This window comes from Furipterus horrens, unplaced genomic scaffold (assembly GCF_987537825.1).
Source record: "Furipterus horrens unplaced genomic scaffold, mFurHor1.1.pri manual_scaffold_15, whole genome shotgun sequence".
Classification (NCBI taxonomy): domain Eukaryota; kingdom Metazoa; phylum Chordata; class Mammalia; order Chiroptera; family Furipteridae; genus Furipterus; species Furipterus horrens.
Genome location: NW_028327185.1, coordinates 10820308 through 10842856, shown reverse-complemented (window position 1 = coordinate 10842856; position 22549 = coordinate 10820308). Strand labels below are relative to the sequence as shown.

At 47.9% G+C, this 22549-nt stretch overlaps 1 protein-coding gene across 1 annotated transcript in view; it reads right to left on the bottom strand.

Moving 5' to 3' along the window:
* Positions 1 to 21647, bottom strand: part of STUM (stum, mechanosensory transduction mediator homolog) — a 37687-nt gene extending 16040 nt beyond the window's left edge. The window contains exon 1 of the mRNA XM_090263436.1: positions 21300 to 21647. Coding sequence (XP_090119562.1) covers positions 21300 to 21492 — 193 coding nt within the window. The 5' untranslated portion in view covers positions 21493 to 21647. The remainder of the gene's footprint in view (positions 1 to 21299) is intronic.
* Between the last annotated feature and the right edge of the window lie 902 nt (positions 21648 to 22549).

The following is a 22549-nucleotide window of genomic DNA, read 5'->3' as shown; positions in this document are numbered from 1 at the left end:
TTAGACATGCTTTAGAAAAAAATCCAACCACGACTGCCCTCCCTAGAAGGCTCCAGTCTTCCTGATGTTCCTACCAGAAGGGATCCGGGAGACACCCGCCACCCCCCAAGCCCCAAAGGCAGGGACGGACGGCTACGTAGGCAGGACACTGCTGGTGGTCATCTCTCCTGGGTTTCTCCTTCTCCCGCAGCCCCAGCTTTGGGGCACCAGAGTACCACACCATGAGACTCCCAAGAGTTTCTCTCACATGGGGTTCTTTTTAAAAAACACAAGTTCCCTGGCCCCACCTCACTCCTAATACTATGTCAGACTCTCCAAGGGTGGAAATTGGGACTTAACATTTAACAAGCTCCCCAGGGGATTCTAATGCACGCTGAGGTTGTGGGATCACGCATCAGCCATGTTCCTGGCTAGTTATTCTGTCCACAGATTACTGAGCACCTGTCGCGAGCCGGGCATTGCTCCTGCCCAGAGGTGCCGCGCTGAGGACGGGACAGACCCACGGTCTGGCAGGCCCGCTGGCTCACATAGCAAGGCTCCTCTCAGACCTAGACTGGGAGGACTGGCCTCCCCCCAACACCGGTTCCAAAAATGGTGATAAGAATATGCAATTTTTTAAAATTAAAAAATGAGCAGAGGAACAGAAAAGACATTTCTTCAAAGAAGACATAAAGATGGCCAACAGGTACGTGAAAAGATGCTCCACGTGGCTCATCATTGGGGAAATGCAAATCAAAACCACAGCGAGATACCACCTCACACCTGTTGGCATGGCTGTCAGCAAAAAGGCAGGAAATAACAAGTGCTGGTGGGGGGGGGGAGGAAACCCCATGTACTGTAGGTGGGAATGCAAATTGGTTACAATCATTATGCAAAGCAGCGTGGAGTTTCCTCAAAAAATTAAAAATAGAGCCACCAGATGATCCAGTAATTCCACTTCTGGGATATCTCCAAAGGAAATCAAATCACAATTTTGAAGAGGTATCTGCACTCCCATGTTCATTGCAGCATTATAGTCAAGATATGGAAACAACCTAAATGGATGAATAGATTTTAAAATGATATATCTATTATCTATATAATTCAGCCTTTGAAAAGAAAATGCTGCCATTTGTGACAACATGGGTGAAACTTGAGGCTATAATGCTAAGTGAAACAGGACACAGAAAGAGAAATAGTGCATAATCTCACTTATATGTGGAATCTTAAAAAAAAAAATTAAAAAGCCAAACTCCTAGTAACAGAGAGTATAGTGGTGGTTACCAGACACTGGGGGAAGGGGGAGATCTTAAAAAATCCCTTAGAGCCAGGAGGGGAAATGTAATTCTCACTATGTTCCAAGCACTATTCAAAGCACTTTACGTGAGATTGTTCATCTAACCTTCAAAAGAGTCCTATGAAGTGGGTACTATTACAGTATTATCCCCATTTTGCTAAAGAAGAAACTGAGGCACAGAGAGGTTAGGTAACTGGCTCAAGGTCACAGTTATCACGTAGTCGAGTGGGATCTAGGCCCTCAGCAAAATAAGTTTTACCCAGAAAAAGGTCACCAGGGTCTTATGGAAGCACCCCCAAAATAAATTCTGGGTCCCTGACTCAACATTGTCAACTGCCCTTTGCTTTGGAATCCTCTGGGCAATGTGGCAAGTGTTTCTGCTTCTATTTATTGTTCCCCCCTGGAGAATGAAATCTTCCTGATCCTGGCAGGGGAACAAGGGCCAGCTCCGGCCCTCCTGCACCCTGCAGCACAGAGAAGCATCTCAGAGGGCCGCTCTGTGGGCACAGCTCCCCACTGCATGGCACGTTGGGGTCTCTGTGCAGAGCCCAAAGTCAAAAGACATGTGCTCCTCTCCTAAACAGGGGCAAGGGCCACCACAGGGGGCAGGGGGCAGAAGGGCCCCAGTCCTGGGGCTGCTGCCTTCTCCTCCTTGCCACGCACCAGCTCCATCCAAACTGCCTGCTACTGATGCTTTACTTTTAAAAAGCTTTTATTTTTTTAAAGAATTTGTTTATTGATCATGCTGTTACAACTGTCCCAATGTTTTTTCCCTTTGACCCCCTCTGCCCAGTACCCCACTTCCCTCTAGCAATCCCCTCCTTAGTTCATGTCCATGGGTCATGCATTTAAGTTCTTTGGCTTCACCCTTTCCCATATTATTCTTAACTTCCCCCTGTCTATTTTGTTCCTATCAATTATGCTTCTTAATCCCTGCACCATTTCCCCATTTCTCCCCCTTTCCCCTCCCAGCTGATAACCCTCCAAATGATCCCCATACCTATGATTCTGTCCCTGTTTTTGTTTTTGTTTCTCTTTAGATTCAGTTGCTGATAGTTGTGAGTTTGTTGTCATTTTAATGTTCATAGTTTTGATCTTCTTTTTCTTAAATAAGTCCCTTTAACATTTCATGTAATACTGGCTTACTGATGATGAACTCCTTTAGCTTTACCTCATCTGGGAAGCACTTCATCTGCCCTTCCACTCTAAATGATAGCTTTGCTGGAGAGAGTAGTCTTGGCTGTAGGTCTTTGCCTTTCATCACTTTGAATACTTCTTGCCAGTGCCTTCTTGCCTGCAAAGTGTCTTTTGAGAAATCAGCTGATAGTCTTATGGCAACTCCTTTGTAGGTAACTTTCTTCTTTTCTTTTGCTGCTTTTAAGATTCTCTCTTTATCTTTAACCTTTGGCGTTTTAATCATGATGTGTCTGGGTGTTGTCCTCTTTGGGTCCAGCTTGTTTGGGACTCTCTGTGCTTCCTGGACTTGTATGTCTATTCCCTTCACCAAATTAGGGAAGTTTTCTTTCATTACTATTTCAAATAAGTTTTCAACTTCTTGCTCTTCCTCTTCTCCTTCTGGCACCCCTATGATTTGGATGTTGGCGCATCTAAAGTTGTCCCAGAGGTTCCTAATCCTCTCCTCATTTTTTCAATTCTTGTTTCTTCTTTTGTTTTGGGTAAATGTTATTTCTTCCCTTTGTCCCAAATTGTTGATTTGAATCCTGGCTTCCTTCCCATCACTGTTGGTTCCCTGTATATTTTTCTTTATTTCACTTTGTATAACTTTCACTTCTTCCTTTATTTTGTGGTCATACTCAATCATTTTTCTGAGCATCCTTATCACTAGTCTTTTGAACTCTGCATCTGATAGATTGGCTATCTCCATTTTATTTAGTTCTTTTTCTGGGGTTTTGTTTCGTTCTTTCATTTGGGCCATATTTCTTTGCCTCCTCAATTTGGTAGCCTCCCTGTATTTGTTTCTGTGTATCGGGTAGAGCTGCTTTGACTCCATGTCTTGGTAGTATAGTAGGTGTCCTATAGGGTCCAGTAGCAAGGCCTCCCCTATCACCCAAGCTGGGTACTCAAGGTGCACCCTTCGTGTGGGCTGAGTACACCCTCCTCTTGTAGTTGAGCCTTGGTTGCTATTGGCAGATCAATGGGCGGGATTTACCCAGGCCAGTCAGCTGCAAGGACTGATTGTGACCACTGACCACCAACCTCCACCCTCTGAAGGATCAGCTGTGCAGGGACAGGGTGGTGGTGCTCCGACATGGTCTGTAGCTGTCCACTGGGCAAACTGGCTCTGGGGTTTCCTGGGTAGTATAGGCCAAGGTCAGCCCCTACCTATGTTTTTCCCAGGGCACCCTGTCTGAGCTATAAAGCAATCAGAGATGGCTGCTACTTGTGCTGGGCTTGAAGATTCCCAGGTGAAGCCAAGCTGGGAATCTAAGCTGTCTGCTGGTAGTGCCAGGCCTGGGCCTCACTGAGGCCAGCTGTTCCTTGTTTGAGAGTATTTAGGAAGTTGTGAAGCAGGAGCCAAGAACAGCCATTCATATGGAAAAGCAGCTTAGATCGGCCCACAAATTGAGTGAGGCGGAGTCTCTGGGAATCTCCAAGGTAGGTCAAACAGTGTTAGCTTGGCTGATGGAGTCTCAGATCTATGACACCAGCTTGCTGGCTCTGTGTGGGGAGGGTTTAGAAAAGAGACAATGGCCTCTGCTCACCTTGATATGACACACTTCAGTTTCTTCCTGTGTGCCTCTGGTGCCTTTCAAGCTACTACCCCAGTGCCGGAGCTCAGAGGTGAGTCCATGGTGTGTTCTTTAAGAAGAATTGCTTAGGTTCCAGCAGTTTCTTCCACTGACTCAATCCTTCCTGGTTTTTGCAGCCAGAAGTTCTGAGGACTTATCTTCCTGGCACTGGAACCCTGGGCTGGGGGCCCTGGTGTGGGGCTGGGACTCCTCACTCCTCAGATATCCTCCTGAATTTTTATCCACCACACGTGGGTGAAAGACCAGCCTGTTCTGTGCTTTCACTCCTCCTAATAGTCTCAATGGGTGTGGTTTCTTTATTTCTGTAGTTGTCAGACTCCATTCAACTCGATCTCTGACAGTTCTGGCTGATGGTTGTTCTATATTTTAGCTGTGATTTTGATGTGGTTGTGTGAAGAGGCGAGCCATGTCTGCCTACGCTGCCATCTTGACCAGATCCCTGGAAAGCTTTTAAATTAAATGTGTGTTAAGGGAAGAGCCTGGAGCAGTGCTGCAGGCACCATTCTGGTTCTGATTCTCACCCAGGATGGGGCAGTGAGCCACTTTAAGGCAGTTTTTCATGCCAAATTCATCTGGGCTATTTCAGGGCAAAATAAATGCTTGGGGAGCCCTCTGAGCAGCCCTGGAAAGCATTACTACAGGCTGGCGCCTGGTCTTAAACAAGTCACCCCTCCCAGGGTTGACAGCCGTCACACCCCCATGTCCCAGGCAGGGAAGCCCAGCAGGAGAGGTGTCCACCTTCCATTCTGCATCCTCAGGACTCAGCCTTGGCATGAGCCTTACCCAGAGCCTCCCTACTCTAGAAGCACAAAATGTCCTCTAATGTCTCTCATTCCTCACTCTTTCCCTTTTAATAAACACACTTGAATTACAAGTCAGCAGCGTCAGCAGCAGCAGCTGTCACCAGAGTCTGCAGACTGGACTGTCCCCTGGCCTTTCCCCACTGTGTGAGCATGAGACTGTCAGGAGTGGAGCTAGTGTTCTGTGTCCTTCAGACTTGGGAAAACCCCTGAACACACACTTGTTTTGGGTACATTCAGGGCCCCAGGTGTATAGGTGCACACATGCACTAGGCATGCAGGCTCACACATATATGCACACACAAGTATGCAGAGTTACATGTGCCTACACACCAGATATGCAATTTCACACATGCACGCACATACGAGTATGCAGGCTCACATGTATACGCATACACCAATATGCTGGGTCTGTATATGTGCACGCAATGGGTGTACGGGCTCACACATGCACACACATACCAGGTATGCAAGCTCACACATGTATGTATACACCAGGTGTGCAGGCTCACAGGTGCACACATAGTCTTTCCCAGGCACCAAAGTCTGGCTTTCAAGGAATAGAGATCAATCAGCACTCTGTCAGACAGAAAGTCTGGCAGGTCCTTTTCTGGGTGGCCCTGTTGGAATTTCCGGCACTATGTAAATTTTAACAGTCAACAGGATAACTTTTTAGTAATTATTGCTCCTTGTGATTCATAATTCTGTATGATTCAAACCCCTCGGCTGTGCCCAGGTGCTCAGTTACGCAGCACCTGGCACTGAGGGCATCGGCGGAAGTCTCTCAGGCTTCTATGCTTCTGCCTTTAACTCCTCTTACTGGTCATTTCTTTTCCCAAACGTTTTTAGTCACTAGAAAATTCTCTTATTTGTTCCACTTCTCCCTCAATCCCTTTGTATATTCCATTTTCTGGGAAATGAAGTTTAACAGTGAGTCAAACAAACCCCCTCTGTGAGCTAATACAAACCCCTAGCATCATTGATAGAAAGTCTGGAGCCATTGGGACCTCTACCTCTTTTTCTAACTAAAGCTGCTTTTCCTCAACCCTTGGCATTCAAGATGGCTGTAAAACTATCTATTTGTTATTCAGTGTTTTCTTGTCGAACAGCTAATATTGTTTTTACTTCCTGTTATTGTCCATTACAAATGTTCGGCATATTAGTAGTATTGTGCACTAAAGTGGGATTTTTTGTTTTCCTGATGAATCTGGATAAAAGAAAAAAAGAACTCTCAGGCTTTTTACCCCCACCCCCCTCCCTGGGCAGCTCCAGGGTGAGATTGCAGGTGGCTCTGACCTGGACAGGTCATTGACCAGCTGAGCAGGCGCCCCTGATCCACCACCCTGTTGCCTTCATCCTGGGAACAAGCCGGCCTCTTCTCCCGGATCAGGTCCACTTCTCAGAAGCCCCTCATGTGATTTGTGTTGTTTAAACACCCAGGTCTCTGCCATAAACCTGAGTTCTTGAAACCAGATTTGCAGCATTTGAGGGAAGCAGCAATGGGCTGGCTGCCAAACTCACCACCTACTTTCCCCCCAGCACTGCTTATCAACCTCAGCCTTCAACGTGCAAAAATCCCCACAAAAATCATGTTTATGGAAATTATATCGCCATGGCAACTGTAAAGGTCTCACAAGTATTTTTAAAATAGCAAATTACCAAAACCCACTTAGAAAATCTGTTTCCTTATGGGCATTAGTGAGCATACGGATTCTAACAAATACAAAATGTGTTTTGCGATATGATGACCAAAAGTCAGTAAAAAGGGCGCCGGAGCCCAAATTAATGGGACAGAGGGTGGAATTTGTGAAAGTAAAGTTTAATTTTTTTTTTTTTCCTAGTAAGAGGTTGCACTTCCGATTTAGTCTAAAAAGTGACACCAAGACCTTCTGGTGCAGACAAATGTGGATAAGAGACCTGAGTTGCTGAAATACTAATTTTTTACTTTCTCTTTTCACGTTACTGATATTATTACCTTCCCCACTCTTCAAGACAATTCCATTTTTAACGCATAGGTTTTCAGCAGTTGCATAAGCTTCTGCCGCTGTGATTTAGCCTGGCTGAATCTCTAATTATAAAGCCTGCTTTTCAGAAGTCTGCACACAAATCACATAGGAGAGGAATTTAAAAAATAATAAAAAATAAAATAAAAAACCGGTTTCAGAAGTATCCAACTAGAACTTTTTTTACTTTTTAAAAATGTAATTGGCATAGCTATCAAAGGGGGCCCTTTTAAGTCGCTGATGCACTGATTTCTGGTGTCTTTGGTAAAGACCTAACACGTACCAGGCATATTTTGATGACTCATCGCATAACAAGGAATCAACAAGACTTTGACAATTCAAACAGTGGAGGTTCTTGTTGGGAGTGGAAGAAAAAACTCAAACTACGGACAGACCATTTAATTCGTTAGCTGGTCTCCATCTGCGGAGGCGGGGGTGGCGCGGGGAGCAGGAAGTATATGGGGGACGCAAAGCCAGTGGCGGGTCCCAGGGAGTGGGGAGTACACTGGACCGAGATGGTCATTTGCTTGCAGTGTCTTCCTTTTGTCGCAGCAAGAGTAAGGAGGAAACGGGCGGGGCAGATGTTGCATCTTCCAAAATGATCATAAAGATGAAAAAATATCCCACCGTCACTTGAGAATGGTGAGCTAGTTCTGGCAGCTTAGCTGGTCTGTGGACTTGCGTGGGGCAGGGAGGAAGGAGAGAGGTGGGCTGAGCAGTGGACGGGTAAGAAAAAACGGCGCTTCCGAGTGAAGGAGGGGAGTGGCTCCTGGGACAGCAAAGCGTCCCGCGGGCTTCCTGGGAGCCAAGGGGCAGACCCTGACTGATCACTGGGGACCGCGCTGGGCAGGCGGGCAGCCCGAGGATCTCTGAGCCAAGCGCCAGAGGCCATAGCTGCCCAGGGAGGTGCCGCGCTGGTGCCTGTCGTTAAGCAACAACGTGAAAAATCATACAGGAAAACACAGGAAGAAGATTCCTGGTTTGGACCCCCGTCAAGCTCAGCGTTGTCTCCAGCCCCCGCCCCTCCTCGTCTCTGCCCCTTCCCCACCCAGCCCCCTCCCACGGCCCACGTGGGCATGTGGCATCTCACGAGTCTTGAGAGCCATTTGGAAGCTGGACGCCCACACTTTTCAAACGGCAGCAGGCTCTGGCTCGTGTACGGGCTGTTCCAGAGCTTCCAGGAGGAAGACTGTGCTGGAAACCAACTTCTTTAGGAAAACTAGGAGGAAGGGGCAGGGGATGGGGTGGTGGGAGCAGCCAAGGAGGTGGGTCAGGCTCCCACAGTCCATCTGGGGTGCTGGAAACAAAGGTCTCTGACCAGTGGGGGTTGAGCCCAGGGCTTGATGAAGGACTATTCGCAGAGGTCCAGGAAGGACCAGGGAAACCACAAGGAGATGAAATGAGGGGGCAGGGAGAGGGAAGTGGGTATTGATAGGCTGAGTATGAGAGGGCTGGGTAGAGGAACGGTGGCTGTAGGACAGGTCATGGTCATGGTCAGGGAGCTGGAGGAGCTAACACCCAGCCTCTTTTCTCCTTTCCTCCATCCCTGCCAGTGCCTCCCACTGGTCTACATACCTGGAGCAGGTGAGGCGGGCCATAGAGGTCAGCCTCCCAGCCCAGAGCAGGCCAGGGAAGGGTACAGAGTGGATGAGGGCAGGGGGGAGGGGCAGGCCATGAAGCCTCCTCTCCTGCCCACCTCTGCAAGGAAGGGCAAGGCTCGCTCCTTCAGACCTGAAGGCATGAGATCAGAGCCTCATGTGTGGCATGGAGCAGAGCCTCCGTTCCTTTCCTGACTTAAAGGTACATGGTACATAGAACCTTAATCATATTTCTTTTGCAATCTCAGCACAAACAAGGAAGTAAGAATGAATAATAACCAGATGAGTACAAAGTAGAGCCTGGACAGAGACAGAGAGCACCCTACAGCCAAGGGTATTGTGACAACAGAGCTGGAACAAGAAGCCAGGATATTGAACCTCTGCCAGGCCAAGGCCACACTCTTCTCCCGGCTCATTATCAGTCAGCAGGTACAGCTAGGACCTGGCTACATGCTCTGCACTTGCCCACACACTAGGGCAAGACACAAAAAAAGGTGTAGTCGAAAAGATAAGACTAACCCACATGATAAATTAGAAAACCCCAAATTAGACTGATAGGTAGACCTGATAACTCAAAAGAGGTGATGCTTGATTTTAATGCATCTTTTATTCATCACTCTACTCCTTACTCCCAGTTGGTGTTAATTGGCTTCAGCCTTATGTGAACAACCATGTGTGTTTCCGCCCGTGATTAGTTGTGGTGCCGATCCCCTGCTATCAGGGGGTGGTGGGTGGGGAACCCCACACAGAATATGAAATGATGGGTGCAAACAGCATTGGGGAGACACACTGTTCACCCTCCCCTAGGTCCGCCTTTAAGGGGTGCGTTGGTCACTCTCTAAGCATCCTGCCACAGGGTAGACCCAGCTCCCAAGTCTTCAGGAGAACCTACACTGGGAGATTTAGAACACCCTGTGACATTAGCTGCATTGGGCTTAGGTGAGAAGCTAGTAGGGAAAAATAAAACACAGCAGCAGTCCTGCCCAAGAGTGAGCCCAAGCAATCAGGTAGCTTGCCAAAACCATGGCTTTTCCCAGCTTTCCTTTAGCCCAGGTCAATTCCCAAACCCCACTTCTCAGGACATATCAGACTCAGCATCTGACCCTGGTCACTGACGCCCAAGACCAACCAAACATCTGGTCAAGCCCAACTTGCATGGTTTGGTGCATCCTCCACTGCCCCCCTTTCTGTCTTGAGTCTTAGAACCCCAGTTATTTGGGCCCAAGGTGGTTATGGGTTTTTTTCCCTTCTGAGTCAGGCCAGAGAAGAATCCACTTGTATGTTCCACTTACACGACCCCTCAGAGTAGCCAAGGCTAAGGGGTGGCTCTGCCATGCTATGGTTATTGGTTGTTGGATTGAGGTTGGTTTCTTTGAGGTCCATGAATGCTTCATGGACTCCATCCTGAAATGTCAAAAAGAGGAATAACCAAGAAAAGAAAGAAGTCTCCAAATAGCTCTGTAGCATTAGGATCTGGTCCAGCTCTGGCTGAAGCATTTAAATTCCTGATCAGACCCAAAGGATGACTACAAATGCAGTCCATTTAGTTCCAACCAGCCACTGCAAGGGAGTTAGTTGTGGACACTGGCCCCGGCCTCTTGGGAAGCTCACTTTTGTTGTAATCAAGCCTGTGCTGGTGGAGCAGAGGGGCATCTCATAATCCCAAATGGCTGCAGTGAGCTTTGGTGTGACCATGGGCTTTTAATAGTAGGGGTCCCTGGGAAAGTCTCTTTTGAGGGTCTGGGCCCTATAAGCCAATGCCATCTTGGACCACGACTTTCTTCCTGTGGCTCCAGATGACCCCTGAGTTAGTTAGAGCTGGTAGATAGATGTTAAGTGATAAGAAAAAGGACATGATAACTTCACGTGCAGTAATTTGGATTTAGGTGCAGTTGCTATGCCTGAACTGTATGAGTAGGTTTGGCTTTTAACCATATGATTTTTTTAACTTTTTATTTTAAAATATTACACTTTCAAACTTAGGTAAGTTTCAAAAGTAATACAGAGAACTCCTGTTCCTTTACCTAGATTGCCAGTTTATAACACTTTACATTTGTTTTATCGTTTTCTTTCTCTCTTCATATTATTATTTTTCTGAACCATTTATGAACAAACTGAATGTATCATAGCCCTTCATCCCTTAATATTTCAGCATGTTTCCAAAGAACAAAGGCATTCTCTTACATATTCAGAGAATGAATATCAAGTTTAGGAAATGTGATATGAATATCATATTTCATCTAATCTACAGTCCATATCTCCGCTGCCTTGCGGCATACCTCTTCAGGGGAAAGGCTAAGGGAGTAAACCCCGACAGAAAATCCGGAGCCGGAGTCCCTAAGGCGGTTTGACGTTGTAGTCAACACCGGCAACTCCTGCGGCGCACCTGAAGCCAAGCTGCATTGACTCCGTCTTTCCCTTGGACCCTTCAGCTGCGAAGAGAGGTGGGGTCTGCTGCATGGGCAACAGCAGACCCTCCATATCACCCTGCCCAGGCTCTGTAGCTTCAGCTTCACTGGAGAGGACACTCCAGCGTCATCGCAAGATGTCGATTCAACACGGGAGGAGACAGATACCGTGTCACTCCCGAGTCAGACTGCACAGCCATTCTCGGCGGTGCAGATAGACTCTTAAGAAGCTACACCATCGTCTTTCGAGACGGACGGCTGCCGACGACAGTCCATATCCTAGTTTTGTCAATTACCTCAATAATATCCTTATTGGTACTGATTTTTTTCTCCAGTACAGGATCTAATCCAAGATCATGCTTTGCATTTAGTTGTCATGTTTTTAATCTTTTTAAATCTTTCATGACATATTTTTAAAGAATACAGGCCACCTATTTTGTAGGATATCCTTGATTTGGGCTTTCCTGGTATTTTCTCATGATTCAATTCAGGTTTCGCACCCCCAGCCAGAATACTACAGAAGTTGTATGTGTCTGTCCCTCTCCGGGTATCACATCAGGAGGCCTGTGGTGTCTGTCTGTCCCTCCTCATTGATGCTAATTTTTGAGCAGTTTTCTTGAGATATAATTCACATACTGTAACATTCACCCATTTAATAATTCAGTGGCTTTAGTATATTCAGGGTTATGCAACCATTACCATAATCTATTTTAGAACATTTTCATTACTCCCGAGAAAACCAGTACCTGTTAGCAATGACTCCCCAAGTCTGCTCAACAGCCCTACTCCTCCCCCCACAATTACTCTCTGTCTCTCCAGATTTGCCTGTTCTGGACATTTCATTTCAGCAGAGTCATACATGTGGTCTTTTGTGACTGGCTTCTTTCACCCCAGCACCATGTTTTCAAGTTCCAGATAAGGTTATTTTTCCTCCCAGTTAAGATGCTATCTGTTTTCTTCACTGTATGATTTTTTTTCCCTTGCAAGTTATAAGCATTCTGCAGAAAGACACTTTAAGATCATGCTGATGCCCTGCTCTTCATCAAAATTTCCCCCTCGTTTAATTTGATGGCTATTGACCAAACTAATCTTTATTAAAGCAGTTTGCTAAGACTGATCACTTCCATCATTCCCCTCCACACACCACTTGTCGTTACCTATACAACTTGAAAAGATGGATGGTGACCTGACTGTCCTCAATAACACTGTGACTGTTGCCAACTGATCCCCCAGAGAACAGGCCCTGTGCCCGTGTTCCTCCCCGAGTGACCAGTACACCAAGGACTCCTCAGAGACAAACTTGTCATGCTACAAAAACCCCCATCCTGCCTGCGGCCCTGAGAACTCTGTCCCTTACTTCTCTCTGAGTTAGGGTTGCTGAGGAGCAACATGAAAGCTCGTGTCCTTTGAGGAAGGGCTCACTAGGTTAAAGGAGCCAGGACCTGCTCTTGGCTCCACCAGAAGCCAATAGGCATACATATCCTTACCTCCACCAATAGCTATTGGAAGGGTGCTAGGAGCAAGGGGGAGGCGGGAGGTGAGGAGAGTATAGTGATAGTTGGGGAGGGAATTCCAGGCAGGAGTGGAAATGCATGGGCAGCGCCTGGTAAAAACCAGTTGCCCAGTTCAATTAAATAAAGGGAGGCAAAGAGTAGGAGAAGTTCATTGAATCCTTGCAGGTCCAACATAGAAGATGAACTTAGCTCCAGGGCAATGGGGAGCTACAGAAGATCTCAGAGCCGAAGAATGAAAGGATCACAAGCAGAGAGGTGCTTAATCTGCTAACGCAGACATTTCCAAAACAGTAACGTAATACCATAGCGGCACTGAGTGGGGACTCAGAAGACCCACGCCCACCTGACCTGCCCTGGGCGCTCCCTTCTGCAGCTTAGCCTACGGGTGACCCTTCTCAGAATGATGTGACACCCACAGCCAGGGCCAGAGCCCATCTGTCTCCACCTTGGAAACACCCCACATGGAAGTTATGCTACTGGCGCCATGCTATTACGTTTTCATTGAGAACATTATCCTTCTTGGTGAAATGCCTCTTTTTAAAACAAAACAGAAAATAAAATATTACAATCTCCCAAACAGTGTTTGTTCCGGAAGCCTCCAGGCTGCTTGTGTCTGGCCCATCTGCGGCACCAGGGTGGGACAGTGTGGGATGAGGGTCCCTGCACTAGCAGAACTCAGAGGCCCAGCGACACAAAGGCTCCCGAACAAACACTCCTCCCCAAAAGCACCAGCCCAGTGACCTTCTGAGGTTCTGAAAGTGGTCAAATAGTGAGAATGGAGGACAGGGCAGGGGAGGGCATTTGCTACACCTTGAAAAAGTGACTTTTATGATATGTACTGCTTTCTAGAAAAGATGTCCCAATTTACACTCCTATCAGCAGTGTATGAGAACCTTCCCTAGCACTGATTCCTATCCTTTAAAAAAAATCCTAGTAATACGTACACACAGGATCTTCTTCTTCTTCTTCTTTTTTTTTTTAAATTAAATAGGAGGAACAGGAGCTTTTAACAAAAAGCAATAGTCCTGCTCTGAGCACACCTTCCCAAAGGACAATCACTTCTGTTTCTGGTTTTAGCACATTCATTCATTCATTCATTGATCCATTCAACTTATATTTATTGAGTGTCTATTAGGAACCAGACACTGTTCCAGAGTGCAGGGATACAGCAACAATCAAAACAGAACAGAAACAAAAACAGAAAGCCCTGTCCTGGTGAAGAACACATTCAAGTGGGGGTACAGGACCTGGATAAAAAAGGCAAAATATACAGTATGTTTGATAGTGACAGTGTTCTTACGGAAAACAAAGTAAGGGAAGATAGGGGATTTGGGGAGGAAGGGGGAGCTGCAAATATAAGATCATCTGGGAAAGTGTTATGGGCTGAATTGTATCCCCTCAAAACTCCTATTTTGAAGTCGTTACCCCCAGTACCCCAGAATGTGGCTGCGTTTGGAGATAAGGTCTTTAAGGGAGTAAATAAGTTAAAATGAGGTCTTCAGGATAGGCGCCAATCCAGTATGACTGCTGCCCTTATGGGAAGAGGAGATTAGAACCCAGACAGACACAGAGAGGAGGCTGCCATCTAAAAGCCAAGAAGAGAGCCCTCAGGAGAAACCAACCCCGCCAGCACCTTGATCTTGGACTTAACATCAGAGAATGAGTTCTGATGTTAAAGCCACCCCATCTGTGGTTTTTTGTCATGACCGTTCTAGCAAACTTAAATAGAAAGCCTCACTGAGTTGGTGACATCCGAGCAAAGACCTAAGGATGTGCATGAATGAGCCTCATAGGTAATAGGATGTGTGCTCCAAGCAGAAGCAGATGCAAAAGCCTTGAGGTGAGAAGGTGCCTCTGATTTTTTCAAGAAAGAGCAAAGAGGTTAGTGGGACTGGAGCAGAGTGAGCACAAGGGAGAGTAGTAGAAGAGGAAATCAGAGCCCTGGCCAGTGTGGGTCGCAGGTTTGATTCCTGATCAAGGCACCTGCGAGAGGGCAGCCAGTAGATGACTCTCTCTCTCTCTCTTACTCTCTCTCTGTCTCTCTTTCTTTCTCTCTCTCTAAAGGCAATGAAAAAAAAAAATGTCCTTGGGTGAGGATTTAAAAAAAAGGAAATAAAAAAAAAGATGAAATCAGAAACAGAGCAGGAGCAGATGCTATGGAGCTGAACTGGCCAATATGGCAGCCACAGTGGCTGGTGAGCACTTGAATGGGGTTAATCCCAACTGAGATGGTGGAAAGTGTAAAACTCACACCAGATTTTGAAAAATTAATACTCAAAAAAGAAATATAAAATATCTCATTTATAATTTTTATATTGGTATGCATTGAATGGTAATATTTTGGCTATACTGGGTTAAGTAAAATACAGGGGTGTGCAAAAGTAGGTTATAGTTGTAAGTATGCAAAACAGAGCTTATTCTTGTATTATTTCTTATTAATTACTGTATTATTTATTTGTGTTACAACTGTAAACCTACTTTTGCTCACCCTTGTATACTGTTAATTTCACCTGTTTCTTTTCATTTGTTATAGGTGCTAGGAAGTTTTCGATTACATCTGTGGCTCATGTTATATTTCTTTTGGAAAGTTCTCACCTAGGGCCTGTGGGTCATAATAAGGACCTGTGCTTTTACTCGGAGTGACATAGGAGCCACTGGAGGGTTTGCAGCTCAAAAGTGACATGATCTGGCTCACTTGTGTTTTAAAAATATCCCTTGTGTTGCCGTGTTAAGGACAGACTCTAAGGGACATCAATAAGGCAAGCAGGCCATTTGAAGGGCCACTGAATCATTCAGGAGAAAATGGAGGCTTGGACCAGTGAGGCAGAAGCAAGATGCTGAGAAGGGGTCAGATACTGAATAGATTTTGGAAGTGGAGCCATGAGTGTTTCATGGCAGATTGGGTGTGGGGTGCAAGAAAGAGAGGAGTCAAGGATGAGTCCCAGCTTTTGGTCTGAACTTCTGAAAGGATACCATTTGCTGTGATGGGAAAAGATGAGGGCAAAGCAGGTTTGCGAAAGAAAATCAGGAGTTTGGTTTTGGCTAAGTTAACTCCGGGATGGCTTTTGGTTTCCAAGGCAGAGAGGTTGAGAAGTTGGTTGAATATAATTGTGGAGTTCAAGGGAGGGGTCTGAGCTGGAGATCTGGATCTGGGAGTCATCATCATAAGGATGCAGTTTAAAGCCAGGAGACTGAGCTCTAACATCAAGGGAGTGTGTAGGCAGAGAAGAGATCAAGATCAAAGAGAAGATCAAGATCAAGGAGATCAAGTGCCCTGGGGGACTCCCAAGTTTAAAGGTTGATGAGATCAGCAAAGGAAACATGAAGTGTAAACAAAAGGAGGAGAGGGTGGTGTTCAGGGAGAAGGAAGTAAGTACTCTGTCAGCACTACTGAGAAGTCCGGAAAGACGAAGACAGAGAACTGACCACTGGCGACGTTAGCAACCTGGAGGTGACTGGTGATCCTGGTAAGCACAATTTAGGTGAGTGACAGAGGCAAAACATGATCAGAGCGGGTCCAAGAGCAAGTGAGGGAAGAGCAACTGATACCACAAACCCGGACAACTCATTCAGGGAACTCGGGAGTAAAGGGGAGAGGGGAAACGGGCAATGGCCGGGGGGGGGGGAGGGGGATGTAGGACCAAGAGAGGCTGTGTTTAAAAGGTGGGAGAGAAGCTCAGCCTGTGTATAGGCTTCCAGAGATGAGCTGTTACACAAAGAAAAATTGATGATGCCAGAAAGAGTGGGAATTCTTTGGATGTTTCTCTAATCTCCAAAGTATGCTTATATTGCTTTTTCATGCTTTATCAACTTCAGGCATCAGTTATTAACTTTCTACTATGACATTACATAAGAGTTGGCCTACTTACGTCACCCCATCTCCATTCTACTCTTGTCCCAGCATAATCCCAGCACATTGCTATTGTCCCATTGTCCCAACACATCGATATTTCAGTTCATCTGTTGATTACCTTGGTAACCTTTATTTTTTAGTCTATCAATTACAAACAACATGCCTCGATCTCCCACTTCATATGAGGAGGGTATTCAGACCTCTTACCCTACCGTCTACATGTTAGTCAGCTTCGGTGGGTGTGCCAGAACAATAACAACACTATTTACGGCAAAAAATTCTTTGCAACCCAGGCAGATTACTCAGTCACATGACTTGTCATGCTCTGCTTCTGATGTTCGCTTCCTTCTAGGAACCAGACTGAAAAGCAGCCACCACCTGAGACCTGCCATTCCCATGTGAGAGGGAAAAGAACAATGGCAGAACCTCACAATGCCTCTCAAAGTGTCTGCTCAGGCATGGCTTATGTCCCTTCCACTTACATTCAATTGGCCAAAGCAAATCCCTTGCCCAAACCTGACATCCCACCCACAGGAGGCACGACAAGCCCTGGGAGGACAGCGAATAATTGGCAGCCATAATTCCATCTATCACAATTGCCCTTCTCTTGCCTTCTATATGCCACCTTCTACAAGCTGTGCTTTTCATTTTCTATTGTCATGGTGGAAAATCTTTCTATCCTCCTTTAGAGCTATTTTAAGTCATCGTCAGTGCTTTGTGTTTGGTTTTAGAACTTGAAAACCACTGAGCAGCCTTTATAACATTATGACTAAGCAAATATTCTTTGCTGCCGGGTCAAAGAGAACCTACGAGCCCATACGGTGCACCACTGGTCCAAAGACAGACCGTACGCACTTAAAAGAGCCTTTCCCACATTCTACCACTTGCCCAAAATCAGGCCACATTTTTATTTGTTTCAGATGAGAGCCATGTCTTCCATGAAAAATTTTTTTGTTTTTCCGGAAGTTGTTGATGACCTCTCTTTCCTATTGTTGGTAGAAGAAACATGTGCCTTCTTCACCATATCTGTAGTATCTTCCACTGTTTCTATTTGTTGTCTGGAATCTTTCTGTTCTTCTTTTTGAAACCTGCTGACCTCCTGGTCTTCTCATTGGGCAGGTTCCTTCATTTTGGAATCCTAATGCTTTTGCATAACTTTTTGTCTTTACTGCAGTTCTTAATCTTGTTTCTCTTGCTTACTTTCTGTTTTCTATCACAACTTCAGTTTTTTTTTTTGCAGTATGCCAATAATACAACTCTGTGGCATGTCCCCTCCTCACACCATCCTCAGAGATCACTTTCTGGACCCTTCCATGCTGCCACGCTAATGGAGACTGACTGCTCTCCAGGCCTGTGAACAGTTCTATCCTGAGGTTGCCTTTCATCACTGCCCTGAATTGGATGCATTTTTTCCTGGATCTCTTACCTTCTTCCTGGGTTTACACTGTTGTCTTGCTAAAATACATCCTCAAATAACTTCCTTTAAAAGGTCGAGTAGGATATAAACTTCCTTGGTCCTTAATTGGCTATAAACTTCCAGGTCCTAGCCTGCCTCACTTCTATATAAAATAAAGCTCTTGGGCCAGGTGATTTCTAATGCCTATTTCAGGAGTATAGTTCTAGTTAATATATATTCACAAATAATATACAATATCAAGGAGAAATTTAAAGTGGTTGCTGCTCACAGGGAACTTATATAGACAGACAAAGAATAAATTCTTGAAACAGTAATAAAAAGTCAGCAGTACAAAAGATGCCACAAGGGGGGACAAGGTAAATATCAGAGCCTTAGGACTAGAGGGAAGAGAGAAGCTGAGCCAGCCTGCAGCGCTCTTACAGGGAGGGGAAGCAAGACTTCAGTTGGGTGTCAAAGAGTAGGTGGTATGTTAGGCATAGATTAAATATTTATGAATATTCAACAGTAGATTAATGGTCAACATTAGTCCGACAGAATGATTAATGGTCAACAGAAGCTCTCCTCTATCCCACCTTCCCTGCCACTATCAGAGTTACCAACATTTTCATTTCACCAAGTCAATCAAGATAGGTATAATTTTTAAATATGAAAGTGTACTTTTACCCCTGACAATAGACCAACTCTCTGGCTTTTGGGGGCATAACAATGAACTTACCTTCCGTATAGGAGTGATTGTGTATATCCTTATATGTGCCCGACTTGTTTGACTATGAAGGTACAGGCTGTGGTCTTGATCAGTAGAATAAGCCTGGGGTGACTCTCTTTACCATCATCCACTTTTTAAATTTGTTTTTATTGTTCAATGAAGAGTCAGAGAGATCATAAATCCTTTCAGCTCCCCATCCACTCCCCAGGGAAAGAAACATTCCCCTTATGGCCTGAGGGTCACCCCCACTACACTGTTGCTTGGATCAAGTCACCAGGGAATGGCAGGTCCCAACACTGCACTCTTGTCCAATTTGCAAATGAAGAGAGGATTTGTAGGGAAGGAGGTGTCAAAAAGAGATCTTTGGGCCCATGGTCTGCCCAGTTTTCAGAGAGTAGGAGTGGAGTGAGGATGGGAAGAGCTTCCCTGCATGGTCTAACCTAATACTACTTCCTCTGGGAGACTTTCTCTGACCCCCAACCCAGGAAGAATTAGTTGTGGCTAAAACACTGTTCCTGCTGCGATCATAGCACTTAGCAAATTTAAACAAAGTTTGCATCAATTGCTCCCAATAATCTATGACATCTTGGCTGATTTATTCATCGTCATATCCCCAATGCCTGGCATGTGATGGGTGCTCTGAGTCTGTGGAATGAATGAGGGAATGGATTCAAAGTATCTGCGTTTCCTCAAAGGGCAGAGTCAGACATGAATATTGAGTTTTCACAGGAGCTTCAGATGAGCCAAGAAGACCTGGAAAAGCGGAGGGCGGGGTGGGGGGGACTGCCTGCAAGTTTTGCCTGGGCTGGTTTATCATATAAAACTCCACTGCAGGTTGCAGTGAGCAGAGATCAACAAATACTCAGAAGAAAGGTCCAGAAAGGCACAGACAGACACACAGGGATGGAACAGTGTCAGCTCTGCAGGAGGGCAAAGCGCAAGAGGGACCCACCCCCTCCAGAGCGCAGGACCCCTGAGCTCAAAGTAATCTCATTCCATCCTCCCAGCAACCCAGAGAGACAGGCATTCCTGATTCACAGATGAGGAACTCTGCCACAAATCAGGACCCCTTCAGCGCGGAGAGGGACAGGGGCCTATGCGCCCAGTCAACCCTACAGTGACAACCCAAACAAAATGGGAAAAAAAAAAAAATGCCTGCGTTCAATCACTGCAAATTCAGAAGTCTGTACACCCTGCCTCACCTGTTTTATTACTTTTGTAGTTTCCTTCTTTTCTCCTGGCTTCTCAGAAAGGTTTCTTGCAAAAATCCCATATGATTCTAAGAGGGGAAAGCTGGGTCTGGGGATGAGGGGTAGAGAGGGCAGGGGCTGAGGGGGTGGCAGCAAAGGTACCTAGTGAGGTGAGACCCAGGACAGCAGGCACAGGTACACAGGTGGGTAGCTGCTGGCTCTTGGGGGTGGCTCCCTCACTCAGCAGGGACTCCGTCCAACCCCCCCTCCCACCTGGCACCAATCCGTTTGCTTCCTCAAAAGACCACAGGGTGGCATTTACTTCCCCACTTAAAAAAAAAAACCTGGAATCATGATGCAGCCCTGCTCATGATCCCAGCATCCCAGAGAGAGGGACAGGCCGTGTGTATACTCCGGCAGGTGGGAATTTCGGACCCAGCTAAATTAGCATCAGCTAGCCTTCTCAGAGGACCTAAATGTGCAGAGAGCTGGCCTGTGACAAGGACCAAGGACAGGCTAGGCTGCTGGAGGCATCATGGAGGGGAAGCACGAATGAAAACCACTGAACCTCCTGTTCAGACAGATGTGCTGCTCTGGCCGCCACAGCTGGGCAGCCAGGAAGACAAATAAGGGGATAGTGGACACGTCCTGTGTGGATGGGTGTGACCCTCTCTCAGCACCTCGAGGCGGAGAGAAAGGCCAAAGTAAAACAGAAAACCACTTCTAGCTGACCTCTGGCTGGCGCGGGGGCAGGCTCGCTACTGGAGAGGGCACAGAGGTGCCTCCCTCTCTGCCCGGCGCAGAACTGGAGAGGAGGGACCTCTTAGCACGAAGAACAGCGAGTGCCAAGCAGGCAAGCTGGGACTGGAGGGAGAGCGCGCAGACAGAGATCTGGGGGTGGGGATAAAAGAGGGAAGGTCAGGAAAACTCATCCCCTCTCTTACGCACCCTTCGGCACCCCAATCTCTGTGATCGGCCCCAGTTTTAAAATGTGGAACACGGGTACCATCAGAGTCCCTCCAGGCAGCCAGACTCCAACACAGAATTACAGGGGCGCGCCCTCCACTTCAAAGGAACGGAAGGGATGGGAGGGAGTTTTGGGTCGCCTCTGGCCATGTGCGGCCCAAACCCACAGGTGTTCAAACTCATCACCCCCATATCCTTGGTGCCCCGCAGGGGTGCTGGCGGAGTCGCGGGCTCTCAGGAAGGAGGTGAATGAGGCTCTGGCTAAAGAACTCTCGCCCCGCACGGCCCGCACCCTGCGAACGCAGGCGGGGCTGCGGGGTGTCTCCTGAGCTCGGCTTGCTCCGCTTTTCCCCAGCTCCGCCGACTTCCCGGGTTCCCGGGACTTGATCGCTGCCACGCGTGGCTGCAGTGCTCCTCCCGCCCTGGCCTCGGACCCCTCGGAGAAGGGGGTTCGAGGAAGGGTGCGCCGCGGAGAGAAGCGGCAGGATTTCAGGGAGCCTGGAGGGGAGCCTCGGGACGCCGCCCGAAAGCTCCAAAATTCCCGGCAAAGTTTCTGGCTTTCGGGCCGGACAACCTCGTTTACAGGTGGGAGAAGGTGAAAGGCGGGTCGGGGGCGTCCCTGCGCCCTCCAGGGCGCCAGCCCCACGCGCCGCTGCCACCGACCAGGGGGCGCTGGGAGCACGGGGGAACGCACTTGCAGGCGTAGGCGCCACTCGGGGGTCTTTCCCAGTCACCTCCCCTGCCTGCCCTCCCGCGGCGGAGCCCGGGGCGCAGGGGCCGCGGCCGCCGTTTCTTACCCAGTCCCGGCACGAAAGTGTTGAGGAAGAGGCAGATGACGGCCACCGGGAAGGGCATATAGGGGATGGCAGCGCGCAGGGGGCCCTTCTTCTCGCGGACCTGCACCACCACCCCGCTGGACGAGGACGCCCCCCGGGGGTCCACCGCCGCCACCGCCGCCGCTGTCTCGGCGTCTTTGTGCGAAGACTCCATGGCAGGGCGCACTCCCCGGGAGCCGAGCTGCGGTGGCCGGGCTGCAGCCCAGCGCACAGGGGGCGGGGAGCGGCCGGCGCCGAGCTCAGGCGGCCAGCGTGCTCCGGATGCCCGCAGCTGGCACGGAACCCGCACTCCCTTGTCCCCACGCGCCCGGCCCTCTGCCTCGCGCTCCGCTGCGCTCCCACACCCCCAGCTGAGGGGCGGAGAGGGCGGCGTGACACTCGGTGACAGCTCTCCGACGCCCCTCCCCGCCGGACCCCTTCCCCGCCCTTCTCTCCGCCCCCCACCCCACCCCCCTAAAAATACCACTTACAAATCAGGGCGAAGGGAAAAAAGTAAAAGAGGAGCACAGAGGAAGCTGGTTGTCCAGATAAGGAATGGACATACCTTGCCCTCCCTAGACAGGTGACTCGGGCGGGAACCTCCGCCAAGGACACAGAATTGGCCGACTGTTCTCGCCTGGCAGGGTCGTGGGGAAAGCCTTGATTTTGAGTCCTTTAATCTGGAAGAGGCACTGAACGTGAGGGAGATGGAGGCAGGGAACGCAGGGCGCCTGATGCCTAGTAGGCCTTCAATTCATTCTGATTTAATAGGACTTGTCTTACGGAGCAAAAGCGATCTTAGGCTTGGTAATAGAGCATAAAGCAGGAGACAGCTTTTCCAACAGGTCTCCGCAAGCCATTAAAATGGGACGCTCCCCTACACACACACACACACACACACACACACACACACACACACGAGCGCGCGCGCGTAAAAAGCAGAATGAAATGTGCCTGCTACCGGATAGAGGGGATGCTGGGTGCCATCCCCTGAACTGTCCTGGAGAAAAACCTGCCCTTGGGACTGCTCGACTTGGTGGTTAAAAAACCAACGAGGACACAGCGCCCTCTGGTGTTGACAGTGCAGCAGCTGGTAGAAGCAAGAGGGATCGGTCCAAGCCGGCAGCCGGAGGCCCCATATTGAATTAGATTTTCTGAATAATACCTTCCTCACCTCCACACCTGGAGAAAGTGAACGGATGAGAGCAACGCCCCTGACGTTAGGGAGGGGT